The sequence below is a fragment of the Euprymna scolopes genome, chromosome 15, assembly GCF_053919585.1.
Source record: "Euprymna scolopes isolate OS-2025 chromosome 15, ASM5391958v1, whole genome shotgun sequence".
NCBI classification, from domain to species: domain Eukaryota; kingdom Metazoa; phylum Mollusca; class Cephalopoda; order Sepiida; family Sepiolidae; genus Euprymna; species Euprymna scolopes.
This window is the reverse complement of record NC_136496.1, coordinates 35,801,651-35,822,281: the sequence shown is the minus strand read 5'-3', so window position 1 is coordinate 35,822,281 and position 20,631 is coordinate 35,801,651. Positions and strand designations below refer to the sequence as shown.

At 32.4% G+C, this 20,631-nt stretch overlaps 1 protein-coding gene across 6 annotated transcripts in view; it reads right to left on the bottom strand.

The window, feature by feature from the left end:
• LOC145293776 (origin recognition complex subunit 5-like) overlaps positions 1-20,631 on the bottom strand; it is a 131,148-nt gene that overhangs the window by 20,113 nt on the left and 90,404 nt on the right. For all 6 annotated transcript variants that reach the window (XM_080140295.1, XM_080140292.1, XM_080140297.1 and 3 more), the window contains 5 exons: positions 19,094-19,294; positions 13,857-13,931; positions 10,233-10,344; positions 5,551-5,681; positions 479-527 (listed from right to left, as the gene is read on the bottom strand). In XM_080140295.1, the coding sequence (XP_079996421.1) occupies positions 479-527; positions 5,551-5,681; positions 10,233-10,344; positions 13,857-13,931; positions 19,094-19,294 (568 nt within the window). The remainder of the gene's footprint in view (positions 1-478; positions 528-5,550; positions 5,682-10,232; positions 10,345-13,856; positions 13,932-19,093; positions 19,295-20,631) is intronic.

Below are 20,631 nucleotides of genomic sequence, written 5' to 3'. Positions count from 1 at the left end.
TGTCATAATTATCAATTATCATACCACTAGACATCACATGAGTTAGACACATGTACATAATATGTACACCCGTCCATGTCATACAGAACCCCCAACAATACAACATATTCTTTCTAGTGCCATATACACACAGTCATACAGAGCCCCGCAACATAACATCTTCCCCCAAACTGCTAGACTTTGTAATTCCTTCTCTGATTCTTGAAAAAGTTTAAATGTAATGTAAACTGACAGCTTGTTTATCTCCTCACATATTACTCTATAGACATGGTTCAAATAGTCCCTTACAAACAAATGGAAATACACCTTGTTTGGGATGAACAAGAGTTAAAAAAAAAAAAAAGATACTGGCTGGAGAGTACTAAGAAACCGTTGAACTGTAGCATAGAGAACCATTATACACAACAGCAGATCATTAATGGTTTTTAATTAATGAATGTTATAAAACACAAACCAAATAATAAAATAGGTACCGTACCTTCTCCTTTCTTAATGGGTTCTTCAAATTTGGGAAAATTTAGAGTTGCCTGAAAAAAAAAAAAATATTAGTGGAAATGGTAATTAATAAAAACTGAAGAAAGTGTTCAATACTGTTGTAGAGCAAAAAATGGCCGAGTAGCTGAAACAATAATGTAACTTAACAGAAAGACATAAAAACGTATATACATACATACATACATACATAGAATAAATTCAAAATTATCACTAATAAAGCTAAAATGTATTGGATCTGAGTGCTTAATACTAACATTTTTACGTTTCTGAATTTTTTAGATGAGGATCAGTTATTTGTTTTATTTGGATTCATCGGACTACTGTTCTCATCTTGTCTAAATTCCTAAGTTTGACAGAAACATTCCAGAGTTCGACAAGATACACCTGAAAAAGGTCAGAGGTAACATCGGTTGAGCCATTGTGAACATGACACTGAAGATGAGAACGGTAGTCCGATGAATCCAAATAATACAAATAACTAACATTTTTATTAGTGGAGCAAATCTATTTATACATTGTTTGGCAACAAATTGACCGATCAAGGTTTCAACCTTACTCTTTTGTAAAGAGTAATGATTATGACATTCCACAACAAAGCCAACCTCCTAAACAGTGAATGTAAATCATCAATTAACTGTAAATATAGACCTAAATCTTTACATAACTATATATAAATAATGTACAATAAATCATAGGAATAATAAACATGCATTAGAAAGAAATGAGAATATTAAAGTAACATTTGAAGAAATAGGTAATAAAGTAAATATGTACGTAATAAACCAAAAAAATAAGTTAAGTAGAAACGCCAAATATCTACATTTTCTCTACTTATAACTTTAGTATTGAGCATTACACCAAATATATATATACCAAATCCATTGCTAGGAGATGATTTTGAATTTGTCCTTTGTTTTAGTTGAGACAAAGTATGCATATATTAAAATATTTATTGTAAAAAGTAATTATTGAATGCTCCCTTCAAGGTTGAGCACTGTAAGAGATATCAAAAGCCTATAACAAAAGTTCCATCTCTTGGAATGATGAATATTCTTACAGCTGTTATGATAGTTGCATCAATAAGGATGTTGGATGGAAGTCACATTTGACTTCAGGGTTCGAATCATGCGACCAGTGGAAAAATTTTAATATTCATTACAGGATGAAACGATAATATTATTGCCCTAGAAAAGACAGGATTCCATTTTCGTTTGATGAAACCAGTTTTCTTTTTTTTTTTTGTTGCAGATCATCTACTAGTTGACCAGTTGTGTACAAATCCCAACAGCGATAGGAGCTTTCTATCATGTCAAAGTGACACAATTTTCAACGAGCGAGATCAGAGATGCACCACTGTACAACTCATGCTCTCTACCAATCCAATTTATGACAACATTCCCTTAAAATGTAAATCTGGATAACAGGGACGTGATGAAAGAAAGTTATGGTCTTTTGTGAGAGCCACATCATGCCACCTCACATCTTTTACCTCGGCTTGAAAGCCAACACAAAAGTGTACCTGGATGTGCTGAAGAGTGTGGCCACTAGCAGACCCTGGGTGTAACAGCAGGACTCGACAACAACCCACAAGTCCAAAGAGATCCAGCACTTCTTTCACTGGGCCCCTCCTAACCTTCGTCTGGTCATACGTTGAGAATATCACCAACATGAAAAGCTAGCCTGATCATCCCGCTGGCGCTTGTCGAAAAGGCATGCTCTTAGTTCTGGACTTGTATCGTACTAGCAAAGATAGCAGCGCTTCGCACTGTACTTTACTGTACACTCAGATACTCGCTTCATGTAACTATTTCTTAAGGTTATTTGTATTGTTTGGATTCATTGGACTACTGTTCTCATCTTGAGTGTGATTTTCACAGCGTTAGTATAACATGACTTTTGCTGGAAACATACTCAATGACTATAACTTGGTCTTCATGAAGTGCAAGAGTTTGTGCTAACTGTAAACTAATCATCAGCATTTATCTTCCTACCATGGTGGAAAGTGGGATTTGAAAAGCCAGTGCCTTAGAAGAGTACTCTAAGCTAGAAAAAATGCCTAAGCAGCCCCGGCATTCCCAGATAGGAGTATCTTAAGTGATTAGCAATAAACCACTTCTCAAAGAGTGACAAGACAAAGCCTGGGAGGGTGGACCTCCTAGAACTGCACAAAACAGCAAACAAGCCTAACAATGGCCTAAACTGTTGTGCAGAGTAAAATGATAAGTATCAAAACATTCCAAGCACAACTGTGCATTTAATCTAGTTGATGGGTTTCTTGCTTTCATCAAGCAGATAACTTGGGCCTTGATGATGAATAGATGACCCTTGCGACTCCTCGTTCACTATTTTCTTCATAGTTCCCACTCCAATGCCTATCTTTTTCACCAAGATCCTCATTGCCCTGCTACACTTTTTCTGTTTTAATTTCTTAGCAAATTTTGTTGTATGGACACAGTCAGAATGCCTGCTATGATGCTTCCTGCTAGCCAATGTTTCCACATCTCCCTTGCAATTCTCCAGCTAAGATTTTCAAATTTTTTAAACTGGCACGGATCATCAGGATACACATCATTCTCTTCTGATATTTTGATACTTTTCAGTCATTTACAATCTCCACCTCTCTAATCCACTAACAGCAACGCAGAAACAGCTATCTGTTGCACTATCAACTAATATGTCAAATGGATCTGAAATTAAAGAATATATCCATTTAGAGAGTAGAAAGTTGACCTTGGATTTACTTTTGTCAGTTTCCCTTATTTTGTCCTTTAGTCCTCACATTCCATAAAAAAAGAATTTTTGTTTTCTGGGTTGGAAATTTATCCACATTACACTTGTTGTTGGCTAGTTTTTGACTGTGAAAATTTTTTTTTTTTAAACTTCTTACATGACGATAAAAATATGGGAGTGTGAAACATTCATTAATATCATCATTCAATCCTGGACAATGTTGTGTCCCCCTACTAGTGTATATAAATAACTAAAATTATATAAACATTGTAAGAAGTCCATGCGGGTTGATAAATGTTTCAACATTTTCATGTTTTGTTAGGATTCCAAATGAATTTCCCAGTCAGAAAATAAAAACCATAAAATTTTCCCAGAAGACCAATGAAAAAGCTGAAGGAACGAATCCTGCCACTTTCTTTTTAACCTTATCTACTTCAGATTTTATCTCCATTGGTTGTCGGAGTCAATTGTGTGTTTCCATAGTCGTTCTATTCACCCCCTCCCCTTAAATGCTGAGAGCTTCTTAGTTTGACAACCCACAGGGTAATTTAATCCCACATTTTTTGAGTTTTAGTCACTTGGAAAATCATGAATAACAAATAAACTGTGAAAAAGTGTTTTAAATATTATATCCATGCTTGCACTATTTCTTAAATTAAAATTTGGTATTTACCTTATTGTTTTAACTGGGTTTAATTTAGCTGTATTTTCAATCAAAGTAATCTCTTTCTTTTAACTTAATAGTACATATTAAAAATATTAGTTTTTTGTTCATGTTAACAATATACCTGAACTTTTAGACTTTTAGTGTCAACACATCCTTATTAAAGACTGTTGCTTTTAGTGTTTTTTTTTTTTTTGTCTATTTTTTTCATTCTAGATGTTATAGTCTTTATGGATTAAATCCATGTGAAGTAAAAAAAAATCGTCTGTTCTTATTGACGATGGCAGTCAGTCTGAATCGATGGTTGGTGTGAATTTTAATTAGGAGACTTGCTATTACATCTTACAAGACATTTTGTAAGTAAATCAAAATTTTTTGAAAAACAGAAAATGCCAAGGAAAATTTTATTAGATAATAAAATCATTTTTTGTCTTAGGTTTTCTGTGTCAACTGACTTATAACTTTTAAAATGAAGAAAAAAAAAAAAAACACTAAAAGCAACAATTGTCTTTGATAAGGGTTTGTTAACACTGAAAGTCTAAGACAAAAATGATTGTATCATTTAATAAAATTTTCCTTGGCATTTTCGTGTTTTCAAATAATTTTAATTTACCTATGAAATGTCTAAGATTTGACAACATGTCACATATATATATATATATATATATATATAAAGAGAGAGAGAGACAGAGAGAGAGAATAAACATTGCTTTTTAGAAGAGAACTGCATATACAAATCCATATTATATAAATCTATATAATTATAAAACTCAAATGACCTTGTAACGAGTGATGTAACCCACTTTCCGGTTTACAACATCCGGTTGCGCATGCGCGCATAAACATTAACCCACAACAATGTAAACAAATAAACACAAATCGCTTCTTTTGCAGATTTTGACTGGCACACTGAAATATTAACGTCATTATTTCGAAATTATTATTTAACATGGGAAGAGTGGGGGTGTTTTGCAACTATTCTTTATTACAACTATACTGTCGCTATTTTCTTACAACTAAACAACTTTAACCCATTGACAAACATGAGAATACTTGTAGTAAAGCCAAGACTACTACTACTCTCTATCCGTCCCTTTTCCTTCCTTCTTTTTTTTTTTTGTTTACATTTCTAGATACAAAATAGTTGTGTGAGAACGGTGAATTTGTTGACACATTTACTAATCTGTTTCAATATTAGTTTTATTTTATTTATTTTTTGCTTCAGGTTTCACTGATTATTTTTTTTAGATTTTAAGTTTCTATAACTTGGTTGAAGGATTCCAATATGTGTTTTTCATTCTTATGTTTCTCATCGGTAGGTTCATGTGCGTTTTTGCTGCTAAATGACCGTCGATTAATAGAAAAATCATGTTTAATTTTCGATTTTTGAGTGATTATTCGGAAAAATAGGTAACTTTACATGAATAGGGAGGATTTTTTTTTTCTATATTTGAGTGATCTGTCCGTGATTTTTCATTTTAATATACTTTCATAGAAATGTTTCTGTTATGTAAAAAAAAAAAAAAAAAACCCTATTTTCTTTACGTCACAAGTGTCACGCTCATACATGAATTTCATAGCTAATATAACATACTGACCCAATGGGTCACGGGTAGTCTAGTAAATAATAATTATCTACAGGAAAAGATGATGTTGCTTACCAAATGTCGAATTTCGTTGAGATCTCTGCAGACGTAGAAGAAGACGCTAAGAAAAAGACTAACATAGGATGCATAGAATTCTTTGGAATATTCTGGCGGACAATCAAGGCACAGGATGTCAAAGATTTCCTCTGTTAAAATAAAATTTTTTAAATATTCAATATTGTATGTTAAAATAAATTTTTTTAAATATTCAATATTGTATGTTAAAATAAATTTTTTTAAATATTCAATATTGTATGTTAAAATAATTTTTTTTTAAATATTCAATATTGTATGTTAAAATAAATTTTTTTAAATATTCAATATTGTATGTTAAAATAAAATTTTTTTAAATATTCAATATTGTATGTTAAAATAAAATTTTTTAATATTCAATATTGTATGTTAAAATAAAATTTTTTTTAATATTCAATATTGTATGTTAAAATAAAATTTTTTAAATATTCAATATTGTATGTTAAAATAAATTTTTTTAAATATTCAATATTGTATGTTAAAATAAATAAATTTTTTTTTAATATTCAATATTGTATGTTAAAATAAAATACTTTGAGGGTAATTTTTTTTAGGATAGGAAAGAGAAGAGATCCAATTAAGCATTTTTGACAATTTCCTTTTTGTAATTAATGAATTAAAATAAAACATTGATATCTTTTTTTGATTTTTCCTGTCTTGATTATGTTTGTAACAATTTCAATAATAAAATACAAGTCATTATATACATGCTTGATTTTATGAGTGTTTCGCTTCTTTTCATGAAAAAAGAATGTAAAGAGATGTTTGCTGATAGTTTACTTTAGGGTTTTATTTGGAGAAAATTGACTCAGCAGAGAGAGACTAATATTCCCTTAGTTAATTATTTACTTTTCCAATTAAGTTTCTAACTTAGTAAAATAAGTGATACACAATGACAGATACATTGATAACATTTGTTGAGATTATTGGTTTTCTACATCATTGGCAGTGGCTCATTCACACGGCTTCCAAAGAGAGACTGATCTGAAAATCATTGTTTTCTCTCTGCTCAAAAATTATTTCTCTCTTTTATTTATCTGCCGCTCCCCTTCCTTAACTTTACATTATCCATTTTTAATTCAATCTTGGGAATGATTCTGTTCTACAAACTTGGATTAACTTATCAAAACTTGCACTAGCTAATTTAATCGCCATTAACATAACATGTAGAGCAATCTTTAAAAATATTTCATCCTATCTGCAAAAAAATATGCTGCAAAAATGACCTTCTGGCTTGTGTAAACATGCATTAGTAGCATGTTTGAGTGGTGCATACAAGCAACAGACGTTGATCATAAGATAAAGCAGAAAACATAAAGAATCAGAGCTGACCCACTCTAGGGATGTTTTTTTTTAATTTTTTAAAATAAAATAGGTATCTTATTAAACAGAAGTCATGTTAGAACCAACCTATGTGAGAAAAGTAATATCTAAGATTATCTGCAGATAAGCCCCTTTGAATGGAGACTGTCTAGCTATTATCGCCAGTATATATCTCAAGTAGTCAACTTCTGGGCGGTCGAATAATGACCACTGACAAAGGCAAAATTCAGTCAGGGGTGAAGAGATTCCAGATGTGAAGGGGATGCGTCAGTCGGCATTTCCAGGGTGAAGTAGACAGTTGTAGTTGGATCTTAGGGAAGGTTAGTTGGAGTTGGATGTTCAAGCAGATGGTTTTTTTTTTGTTTTTTTTTAAGAGCTTGCTGTTAGTTGGGTTGCTTTGCCTCTTTGGGCAAGGTGAGTCCTCAGAACTCTTAGCTGCATCATTGTGTTAATGAGATGTATAATAAGGGTTGGTCAGGCAAAAATCTCATTTTGCACGCATGCAGTTCAGCCAAGAAAAATAAATTTTTAGTTAATTGTTTTTAAGCGGTAGCTGTGTTTTTCTTTGGTTGAGAGAGTTCTTTTGTTGTAGTATGGACTTAATTGAGCAGCAACTTTGATCCGGCACAACGAGTGGGATGATCATAGCCTGTATAGTGTTAGCATAAGAGTATGTTCATACATGTACATAAATTCTCCAACTCAATTTATAAAGGAATCACAAGAAAAAGAGTAACTGTGGTGACTTTCTTTTGAGAAACCCCTTTCACATAGAAGAGATGTCACTAGCCTCTCTCTACTGCATTTTTATATTAATGGTAGGTGCCTAACTGACCTCTAATTTCTGCCCCTCCCCAAAGGCCCTGAGGAAAAGAGGAATAACTACAGACCTGACCAGAAATAGGTTACTTTGAAAGTCAGTCCTAGCATGTAAAACCGACATTAAAACGAATATGAATGATGCCTTATTTTAAGGAAATGCATAGTTAAAAAAAAAACAAAAAAAAAAAAAAAAACAGCAATGATAGATCTATGATTTGCTGGATCTACAAATCTCACCAAACTCAACACGTCAGGTCAGAAGCTTTGTTTAAAGCATAATATTTGCCAAGAATAGAGGTCATCTAAAGAACAAATTAATTATAATGTTATGACCATGTGAAACATTCATCCTTCTGTATAAACTAATTGCAGGAAAACTTAAAAGCAAGTGATTAAACAAGACCACACAATGTGGAGCCTGGAGGCAGTTGACTCGCTGAACCATGAGAATTGGAGTGTAAGCTTGCATGATTTCAGAAAATGCCTGACCCCTAAACAAGGGAAAAGTAACATGAAATGAATAAAAGAAAAAGACATCTTCAAATCAGCAATGTACATGGGCATCGTCGGATGAATACTGCTAGTCAGTACAGTTGGGGAAGCAGTGACCTGGAATGGAATTTCAAAGTCTAGCGGTTCTGGGGAAGAAACTACTGGAGTAGAAAGATCTTTTGCATCTAGGGATCTCTACAGTGTGGGGGTGGGATTTTGCAGCTTGTCGGGTCTGTCGAGGGTGTTCACGTCGTGGAGGCACAAGTGCTTGCAGTTCATCAGAGCATTCACCATTAAAATACTTGTAGAACAGACAGAGGGATGCAATGTTTCGTCGATGGGACAAAGGCTGAAGCTTAGATGCCAGTTTAGGGCCTATCAGATTTGCGACTCTTTTGAACCCTGTCAAGGAGCGAGAGACTAGTAGCTGATGCACCAGCCCAAATATGACAGCAATACTCCATACATGGGCGAATGGTTGCCTTATAGAGATTCAGGATACTTTCGAGTGTTAGTAGTTTTCTAGCACGGTAGAGAGAGCCCACCTTCCTGGCAATGCCCTCGATGTAATTGTTCCAACTCATGTTTCCTGTGAACGTTAGGCCAAGGAGCTTGAAAGACGTACTCTCAGATAAAGAGTCGCTGGCCATTGCTATAGGTGGTAGAGAAGGTTTCTTGTAATTATTGAATGAAATTAGTTTAGTCTTGGCGGCATTGAACGTGACCATCCATTTTTGTCCATCTTTCCAGCTTCCTGCATTACTGTCCATGCAGACACCTCATTTCCTGTCCTTGCAGCCTTCCTAGTTCCAGAATCATCATCTATCAACTTCCTTTAAGTCTTCTACATCAGAGGTTCTCAACCAAGGGTAAATTTATACCTAGGAGTAAAATATTATATAGTTGAGAGTAAATAATTGAAGTACCTGATAATTTAAAAATAAGAAACTTAATACAAATAAACTTCATAATTTTTTATTTCGAAAAGATTTGATTTTCTTTATTATTGTGATACAAAAGTATAATACCATTTTTATATAAAACTTAGTCTTAAACGATGAAAAGGTTCTTTTTTGATCTTCTTGTTTTTTATGTCACATTATGATGGCTATAAAATTTTTGTATGAGAGCAGGGAGTAAATGGAGAAATACGTAAAGCCGAGGGGGGTCAATGATGGAGAAGAGGTTGAGAATGGCTGTTCTACATCATTTCCTTTTGTATTTATTCGCAATAAATAACATTTCCATTTTTCAATTATTCATCTGCGTTTTTCTTCCTTTCTTTGTCATTGCTGTTACTTCTTGCTTGCGTTTACTTTCTTAGTTGTAAGACTGATCACCACTATAACTGGAGAAATAGCTCTGCCCAAGTGCCGCACCGGTATGGCTGAAGCATCTGGCTACAATTTATGTAGGTGACCGGCCTTCTGCAACAAATGTTAATTAAGAGACGTTGCGAGCCTATCCTTGTTTTATCGTTATTTCCATGGCAGGTGCTCGTTTGAACTCCAATCTCTGGTTCCTCCTTCACAAAACACCCGTCTAGCTGAATCCACTGTGAAAAATTTCCCCCACTCTTTATCTGTGCCTACATCAAAATGTGGATTCCATGAAGAAAGCTTCTTTCTTAGAACTGCACGCCTGTGGAACTCTGCTCCGTCTGCCTGCTTCCCACCTGACTATAACTTGGATGTGTTCAAGTCCAACGTTAACAAATTCCTAATGAACCGCCCCCTTAAGTAAACACTTCATCAAATCTCCACACTAACGTAATGTACTTGCAATAACCCTTATCCCTGAGTGGCTTCCGGGCCTTGATAAGTGGTGATCACTGTGTAAAAAAAAAAAAAAAAAAAAAAAAAAAAAAAGAATATCTTAGGTTACAAATTTATTAAATCAATCAGTTTTTATTATTAGCCTTTTATATATTTTTTGTATTTGTTAAAATTCATACATTTTTTTTTCTCAACTAATCCTTGAATTATGATTAGTGAAGGAACTAGTAAAGATGGGAAAAATCGACATACCTTTTGTGTAATCAGGAAAGGAGACTGTGTAAGGCTCACACATACCAGTGTTTGATCGAAATTTTTCCCAAATTATTTCAGTTAAAAATATCACACAAATATTAAGTTCAGTCTAAAAAAAATGTTGAAAAAAAAAAAAAAAAAAAAAAAAAAAAAGTTTGTAAATTAAAAAAAAAAAAACGTTTGGAATGGAAAAGGATGAGAGATGTCAGAATAAAAAAACATTTTAAAATTTTCGCTTATAAACAAGAACACATTATCAACAATTTAAAAATAATGCACCATCTAATCAACATTATTCCATCAAAAACTTCTTAATTAACTTTAATAATTTATAACTTACATTTATTTTATAAAAGGGATAATAGTAAAAAAAAAAATAAACAAACAAAAAAAACATCAATTATAACTGAATAAATAAATCAAAATCAAAAAACCTATATTAAAATATAAATTATGAAATTATTACAATTTTGGTGAATTCTGAATTATTTTCTTGTTAATTTTTTCTTTTTTAAAATTAATTGGTATACAAAACAAATTTTAGTGCACATAATCAAAATACTGTGTAATTTACTCACGTCTTAATATTCAGAAGTGTTACAGAATGTTTGTATGATTTTAAACAAATTTTTAAATATTGAAAAGCTTTTAAATAAGTTTATAATATTTCAAATTACTTTGTTTTACATGTATTTTAATAAATTAATAATTTAAAATAGCAAAAGTTAGTTAATTAATAGCAGGGCCACCCGGCATTGCCTGGGGCAACAGTGAAATATATTTCTAGTAAAACTATCTCTTTATCTAATTCTACCTACCTCTCTTTCACCCTTCCACCCCCATGCCCATCTTTTTCATCCACTCAAACTATTCCTCACTTTGGACACACAACTATTCGCCTTCATATAGATTCCTTGTGGAATGAGCCAATATAAGGGAAATAACTCCTTGATAAAAAAAAATCAGTACTTCCCTTTAGGACAAAAACAGTAAAAAATAAAAAGGTGACCCCCACTCCTCCTCCCCTGTGCCAGAGAATATTTTTTCTACATTTTAGATATACATTTGGGGCATCGCTGATCAGAAATTTACCAACTTTGTGGATCTTTGTTCTGTATTTTTTTTAAACTTTTAGTTGGACACACAAACATACATACAGACAACTGCTCTTTGTATAGTAGAGGTAATACTAGCAAGGATATCAAGTGTCACCAAGAGTTTGAATTTCAGTAAATTATGCAGAAAACAAAAAAAGATATAACAATCTGCTTAATATGGTAATTTGAAATATTTAAGCATACTACTTTCTTTTGCTTCGTTTTACTTCAGTCAAAGTTCTTCAAAATCAAGGAACGCTTCCTTTGCTATAAATCTCTTACTCTTTCTCAAATCATATTACTGATTTATTGTGATATTCCCTTTTGTATATAATGAATTATTCTAATCTTTTCATTCTTTCCTTAATACCTTCAACTGTTAATAAACATAGAAATAAAAAGTGATGGGAGCAAGAGTAATAGCCTGTGTAGAATAAGAATGGTGGTGGCGGTAGAGGGCTACACAACATATTGAGAGAGGGTGAAAGTGATTAATAGAAAGTTAGCAAGAGATGATCACTTGAGTTATTTGTAAATTACAGTTAATTACAACATAGATATTTGAGTGTTCCATTAAATTCTCCTTTAGCTCTTAAATATTGAGTTAGTAAAGAAGTAATCATCAGCAGCAGCAGCAGCAACCATGACTCTCCAAATTGTAGATCCATGGTAATCTCAGGAAGGCATCAGTTTCACGTTGCTTTCCTTCTTGATTTGGGGGTGCGTCTCTTCCAGTGAGTTCAACGCACCCCCAGATACAAACCTGGGAATTTCTATGACTCTGCACAGTACATACAGTGCCTAACCTTCCCAAATAGTCACCCATTTGGTATTGGCCAGGCTCATCATTGCTTAACTTTGGTTATCTGTTGAAAACTGGTGTGTCAATGTGATTGTGCCGTATAAAGAAGTAAAGAACATTCATTTTCCTCTCAGTAATTGAACAGTTAATTATGTTAAAGTAAATATTTATTGTGGTCTCTTATCTTACCAGATTGCAAGAATTCATCTAGTCTAATGGAGTATCCAGTTTAGTGCTGTTAATCTCCTTTGCATCTCAAATATTGAGTTAGTAAAGAAATTAAGAACATTAATTTCCTCTCCCCAATTTATAACACTAACACTATTTTCATGTACCGAGCAGCACCAGGTTACCTTGCTTACAAACTAAGGTCAGCTGTGATACTAGGGTGTTTTGGTCGATGTAACCTCCAACCTCCTTTGCATGTATCTTGTCGAACTCTGGAATCTATACAGAATTTTGAACATGAAACACTTTAACCCACATTTAATTTTGATCTGAATTTAACCTAGTATTTCATTCATTATACCACGGGTTCTCACGGACAATTCTAATTTGGTAATTCTAAACCTATCCTTGTTTTAAGATGTTCAATTTAATATTATCAGTGTATATATATATATATATATATATATATATATATATGTGTGTGTGTGTGCGTATATATATATATATGTGTGTGTGTATGTATATATATATATATGTGTGTGTGTATGTATATATATATATATATGTGTGTGTGTGTATATATATATATATATATATATATATATATATATATATATATAGATAAAATGAAAATTACAATTGAATTTACCAAAATGATCCAAGATGGTAAAATTAAAGTAAATTATAAATATTAAAGAATTAATATTTATAAAATTATCTCAGCCAGATAAAAAAGCTTGATAAAACCAAATAGGAAATAGAGCTTATAATATGAGCAAACAGTTAATAAAATATGTTAAAAAACACTTTGAAATGAGTTAAAAACATATTTAATCTGAAAAGGAAGCACTAGATAAATGGATAGTCCTTAATCCGCAGAGTTTCGAAGAAATACTTTCCTTCTCATCAGAGGGTAGGAATTAGCAAAATGCGGGATTGGATTTTGCATGCAGAAGTATTTGATGAAACAACAAGTCAAAGATCTTACTTGAAAACAAAAAAAGTGAAGCAGAGGGAATATGGTAAAGAAAAAGGTGATTACACATGAATGGATAGTCTGGTGGAAGATAAAAAATCCAGTGACGGTAAAATCCCAATGTAAAACTGCAAAAAAGTTAAAAGAATTTCCATTTGTACAAGTAAAATCCAAGGAGATCCCGTAAATGGAAGAAGATGGTCCATAATAATCCAAAGGCAGAAATCCATGGAATAATTCACAAAAATGTGTACAAGGGGAAAAAAGAAAAGATTCCAATAATATTAATAAAAGAAAAATAAGATGTGCTTTTCACTCTACTTCCGAGACATAAATTTATGTCTCAAATGTCTAATGGCCTCAGTGAGTTCCTCCATGGAAGGAGGCTCATCCAATCCCATTTTAGTTGGCAACTGAGGAATACGGAGTATTGCTGAGTCATGAATGGTATGATCGACTCCGAACAGGGTTTTTCCTTTTTCTAAATGTTGAAATATGATAGTGTATTTCTGTAGTTGTTGCATAAATGAAGCAAACAACGTGCTTGGTGATTTATGTAAAGAAATAATGAAACTTACAAATTCTTGTAAACGGAGAAAGGCTGGAAGAATGTGAGCTTCCATATCTCTTAGTTTTTCTGCTTTGTCCAAAATCTGAAAAACAAAATAATTAATCCAATTATAAATTTCTGTACTGTCTGTCTGGGTGTGTGTGTGTGTGTGAGACACAGTTTAAGTCAGCCTAAAGCAACCCACCCAGGCAATTAAGGTACCTAAATGAAGCTTATGACCCAGCGGATGTTTTTATATCCATGTTTGGTGCATGGAAATGCAAAATAAATGCAAAGTAGTAGTGGTGATAGCAGTTAAATCAGTGAGAGTAGCATCAGCAGCCGTTAGGCAAAATGGCGGTGAGAGGCATTATATCAGTGCGAGTAGCAGCAGAAGTCAACGATTAATATTGGTTGAAAAATACAAGAGTTTTTTTTTTTTTAAATTTACTTCCATTTTCTCCATCTGATTAACAAAAAAAAAAAAAAAAAAAAAAAAAAAAAAAAAAAAAAAAAAGACTTTCTCTGATTTGCAACCAAAAAAAAGAAAGTAAGTAAAAAGGTTTCAATTAATATTGGTTGAAAAATACAAGATTTTTTTGGTTACTTTTAAAAAAAATTACTCCCATTTTCTCCGTCTGATTGAAACAACAAAAAAAAGGGACTTTCTCTGATTTGACCAGGGTGGTGAGTTTAGACCACCGGTCATTAAATAAAAGAATACTTTTACCCATGTATCTCATATTTTCTTTTGTTAATATTGGTTGAAAATACAGTATTTTTTGTTAAAGTAGTTCAAAGAGAAATCTCCTACAGGAGAACCGACGAAAAAATAAGTAATTGCTAACTTTAGTTTTGCAAATATTGGTTGCGTAAATACACTGTACTTACTCGCTTTTCTTTCACAATATGCAGCCATTTGGCTACTTGTATTATAAATACGTAATTGTATAAGAATGCTGCAGCAATTACCGTGGTATTGAAGTGATGTGAAGTATAAACAAAAACAAACAAACTTTCAAATTTAATCACAAATACGGTTTAAAATAACCAGATGGTAAATATCTTTGATATTTTGAGAATAAAATCTCTTTTTCAAAAAAACCCCAAAAAACCAGAAGAATGCCATAAATACCTTTGATGGTAAATCTATATACATAAAAGCGAAAATGTATGTATGCACGCTTTTCCTCGATGTCCACAAAAGGCTTCTTTCAGAGAAGCGCTCGCTCGGTTCACAACTTAAAACTTTTTATATCATCTATAAATTGTAATATCTCACACTTAACCACGGAGCTCGCCTGTCTATTTAATTTTATTGACTTTCAAACGTTAATTATTCCACATTTCCCGCATCGGCACGCGTTACATTCGGTTTTCGGTATAAACAAAAAGCGAAACTCGACTCTAATAACAGGCCCAGAGCCAGTGAACGTTTGTCGACTTCGTCATATCAGACGGGGAAGCGTGTTTTTGAAATCAAACAAACCGATTTATTGACCTGATTAAAAACTGTCCCGCACAAAATGCTGACTGCTGAATACCTATCGCCGTCACGTCAATCAAAAATGAGCACCTGTTTTTTTTTTCCACACTTTACTATTTTCCAACTGCGCGTCGTCAAGGCTTTGTTTTTTTTTCACGGGCACCTGTTTTTTTTCACTCACACCTACAAACACCTGGGCAACGCCGGGTACCCCTCGCTAGTTATCTATAAATATAAAAGTGAAAATGTATGCATGTATGTTTGTGTGTCTGCTAAAAACTTTTGACAGACAGAACAAAAATTCATAAACTTGGTATCATATGAAAGCCCCATACTTCGCCCGACAAATATCGGAAAATTGGCCAAAAACATGAATTTTTTCACCCTGATATCAGCACTTTTCTACAGGGGGGGGGGCAGCAAAAACCGTCCTCTCATGACGAGATCGGTTCTACGCATACGTCAGATGACGTCATGACCTGATTTAGTTTAAACATTTGAAGAACTGACACAATTTCATGTACGTCATGTTAGGTCAGTTGGTTAGAGCGTTGGGTCATTATCTAAACCTTTTGGGTTCGAATCGTGGTGTGAGATTTTTTTTTTTTTTTTGATTTTTTATATTTAAATATTGAAGCAGGGTTAGATAAGCCATTTTTTATGTAACGTTCGTTTTTCTGTTTTTTTTTTTTTTACTTCGCTTATTCTTAGGTTTTCATTAACACTCCCCACCCCCAACCGACCACACACACCCAAAAACACCCGGGTACCCACCAATTTTTTTAAGTTTTAATATCGAAACAGGCTTATTTAAGCCATTTTTCACATGTTTTTTATTTTTTTTTTTATTTTTCAGATTTTTTAAAAGCAGTTTTAACGTTCTCTTTTCTGTTTTCTTTTTTGTTTTTGTTTTCTCGATTTTTACATTTAACATCGTTCGTTTGCCGTACGTTAGTTTTTTTTGTGTTTTATTCTTATGTTTTGATTACCCCCCCCTTCCCCATCGTGTTTGTTTTTCTGTTTTCTTTTTTTACTTCGCTTAATCTTAGGTTTTTATTAACACCCCCCACCCCTCCGGCACACACCTACAAACACTCAGGCAACGCCAAGTACCCTAACCCCCCCTAGTCTACATATATAAAAGCGAAAATGTGTGTTTGTATTTATGTTTGTGTGTTTGTATGTCTCGCAAAAACTTTCCACACGGGTCACGGATTTTCGCCAGATCGGTATCATTTTAAACTTCCAACCTTCGCCCGACAAATATTAATTTTTTCACCCTGAAATCAGCAGTTTTCTACAGGGGGGTGGTCAGCAAAAACCGTCCTCTCATGACGCGTTTGGTTCTATGCATGCGCAAATGACGTCGGAACCTGATTTAGTTTAAAGATTTAAAAAAGCGACACAATTTCGGCGATGTCGTCTTAGCTCAGTTGCTTAGAGCGCGGCCTCATTATCTAAAGGTTTTGGGTTCGAATCGTGGTATGAGATGTCTTTTTTTTTTTTTCCCGATTTTTTAAATTTTAATATTGAAGCAGGGTTATTTAAGCCATTTTTCACATGTTTTCAGATTTTTTAACGTTCATTTTTTTTTTTTTTTTTTTTACTTCGCTTATTCTTAAGTTTTCATTAAGACCCCCCCCCCCACACCCGACTGACCACACAAACCCAAAAACAGGTTATTAAAGCCATTTTTCACGTATTTTTTTTTTAGGTTTTTATTTTTCAGATTTTTTAAAGTTTTAACATTCGTTTTTCTGTTTTCTTTTTTGTTTTCCGATTTTTAATATGTTTGCCGTACGTTAGTTTTTTGTGTTTTTTTTATTTATTTTTTAAAGTTTTAACTTTTTTATATAATATTTAATTTTTATTTAATATTTAAAAATATTTACTTTGCTTATTCTTATGTTTTTCCGTTCACTTATTCTTTCTTTTCCATCATGTTTGCTTTTTTTTTTTGTTTTTGTTTTTCCGATTTAAAAAAAATGTTTTAACATTTAATCAGGATTATTTTGTTCGCTTATTCTTTACTTTCCATTTTTTATTGTTTTGATTTATTAAATCTAAGATCAGCCCCTGGCGGATTTTCCTAATACAACCACCTTCAGTGAAAAATGTTTGACACGCCTCTGATGAAGGTTATTACTTTTTTTATCATAATTTTGATAATTTCTATTTCCCAATCCTTGGAAAAAGTGAAATTAACAAGGCTTTTTTTTCCTTATCAGATTCCATTTTCTTTTTATTGCTAAAAATAACTCCAAAAAAATTTTCTTTGAGAAAAAACATTTCTTTAATCAACTTTTTCTTTTCTTTCTTTCTGCCATTTCTTATTTTTTCTGTCTTTTCTTTTTTTACCTTTTTCACTGTCTGAACACAATTTGTTATATGCAAATTTTTAATTAAAAGACACTTTACAAAGGTTTTGTTTGTATACTTTTGGAAATTTATAAAAAAAATTCACTTAGGCTTTATTGGAGCAAAATCTATAAACAAACATATATATATATATATATATATATATACACACAAACATTTAAATAAAAGAATGGTATGCAAAGATTTTAAAAAAATATATTTGATTATATAAAAAATGTTTTTTTAAATATTACATTTTCTGGCATAATAATCTTTAATTTATTACCACAAGCAATAAAGATAGCATAAAAAGAAAAAAAAATCTATGTTAAAACAAAATTTGTCCTTTTGTTATTCATTCTGGGGGTGCTTCAACTCAATTTAATCCTATTTACTTACCCCAACATCACTTTTCACACTCTTTCATAATTAGTTACAGTTACTCTTTCTATACTCAAACATGTTTCCTTATCCCCATCTTGCCATAAAAGGTTTATTTATTTATTTTTTTTTACTAGGGGGTCATCGTTTATCAAGACCCAAAGACCACTCAAGCATAAGGGTTAATAAGTATCAGATTGCACACTTTCATGTGGACAAACATTAGATCACTAAAGTTAAGCCACAGTGAGTCTAGTTAGAATTAAAATAAGTGACGATTTGGAAATACCAAATAATGTATGAGCTCTCCAATTTTCTCGGCATTGTTTCCGGTTGTCCTATTCCTATCTTGCCATGAGTTTATTATTTATTTTGGTACTAGTGCACTTATTGATCTGTGCTGAAATAATGTTATTATTTAAAAAAACATTCTTAACATGGGGAGGGTGTTTTGTACCTATTCTGTACTTTAACTTTACAATTGAATAAAAAAACATATCATAAAACTTTAATTAAACTTTGAAATACAATTTAAAAAAATAGCGCGGATCAGTAAGTGCATTAGCACCTTTATTTTTTTACTAGGGGGTCATTATTTATCAAGACCCAGAGGCTATTCAAGGATAAGGGTTAATGAGTATCAGGTGTCCTATGAGACAACACTGATGATTGGTAATGGTGGAAATTGGGTAGAACTTGATTATTTTAAAACAGCTCAATAAAAACTTGTTTATATCAGACTTGAAAACCACCATGTTAAAGTCAGCTGGGAAGCAAGCTTGTGCTATCGTGTTCCACAGATGAATAGTTCTAGAAAACAAAAACTTTGCTCATGGAATTTTCGTTTAGTTTTAAGCACGGATAGAGAGATAGGGAAATTGTTGACAGTTGTTGTAGAAGACGAGTATTGCTGTGAATGTTTATAGAAATTAAAAAATTTAGAAGAATCAAAGAATATCATAGTCACAATTAGCACAAAAAAAAAAAAGAAAAAAGAGATTAAAATAAAAAAATATATTGAGAAGCCAAAGTATACTTACGATGTACAACGTTTCATCTTCAATTTTCTGTTCTTTTACCGAAGCAGTTAAATGCTTCACAAAATCATTCATGTTATCACACTTAGTGTGATCCATGTGAACACCATGAGCGACTGTTAAGGTGGATACCTTCTGTAACAATTGTTCGTAAAGCACTTTCTGGCAGTAGCATTCCACACAGTTTACTGTCACAACATTGCTCTGGAAGAAGAAAATACATGAAAATTAAGATACTTCCGATAACAATGATTAGTAGATATCAACTAGTAAAGATTCCACATGTTTCAGTTTAAAGAGATTGGGGGGGGGGGCGTAATATGGATACTCACATTTGAAAATTCAAATATATTAAATTGGATTCAATTAGATTTATAAGCATCAAAAACCAATTAAGCAAGATACCCTGAATTTCTAATTTCTTCTTAAGACCAAACACATTCGCTGCCAGCCATAGCTCTATTAAATTTGTTATCATTGCAAAGCTATTTTTTGTGCAATTTCCAAAAAATAAAGTCAACAAATAATGCATATGAATATAATATGGAACAGTTATTAAATTTGTATTTATTTTTAAAGAAATTGTCACGAGCCACTCTTAACTAAGGAATTGTCAGTTTTTACCAGTTTGTATATTTTTTGTAATAAAATAACTTTTTGTATAGAAATTTGCCATTTTTTGCAAGAATTGCAAGGATCACTTTTTATAAAGGAATTGTCATGAGTCACTTTTAATAAAAGAATTGTCAGTTTTTATTAGTTTGTATATTTCTTGTAATAAAAATTACTCAAATCTGCTTTTATTTATAGTGATTCATTCAACTTATAACTTAGATACATATTCGCTCGAAAAAAATAATACATGGCAGGGGTCAAATATAAGATAACTCGTAAACATTCTATTCAATGTGTTATTTTGAGATGCCAGCTAAAGTTAAGACAGTTATCGTACGTGCCGAGTGTGCATTGACTAATAAAAAAGAATTTTGTTACTACGAGTTTACTTGTAGCAGGCAAGGCTAAGCGAATGCCAGGGTACGAGAATACTTGTAGTTGGCAGTGAATGCGTTAAGTTTTACGCTTTAAACATTTTTAGATTTAAAATAATGTAATGGGAGTCTAAACATAAGGTTTAGTATTGTTATATCTTGATTTTAATCTTCTGAGACGGACATAAAAGTGGTGCAGAACTGTTCTGTTTAGTAAATTAATTTCACCTGTTCTGTAACAGATATCCTTTTAATATATATATATATATATATATATATATATATATATATATTATATATATATATATAGAGAGAGAGAGAGGCTACCTTAAGTCTTGACAGAATATGGATACCCATGGTAAGGGTGCCTGCGCGTGAAATTTTTGTGGCAAAAGTTGTGTAATCTCCAACCATACTTCTCCTGAGTTGACATTGTTGAAGTGGCAAGTGGAAGTAATGGATGACTGGAAACAATGCGGAGATAAGCGGAAAGCACGTACAGCACCTAGAAGTCCCAAATGGTCAGCAATCTGGTACTAGCCAGGCTCAACT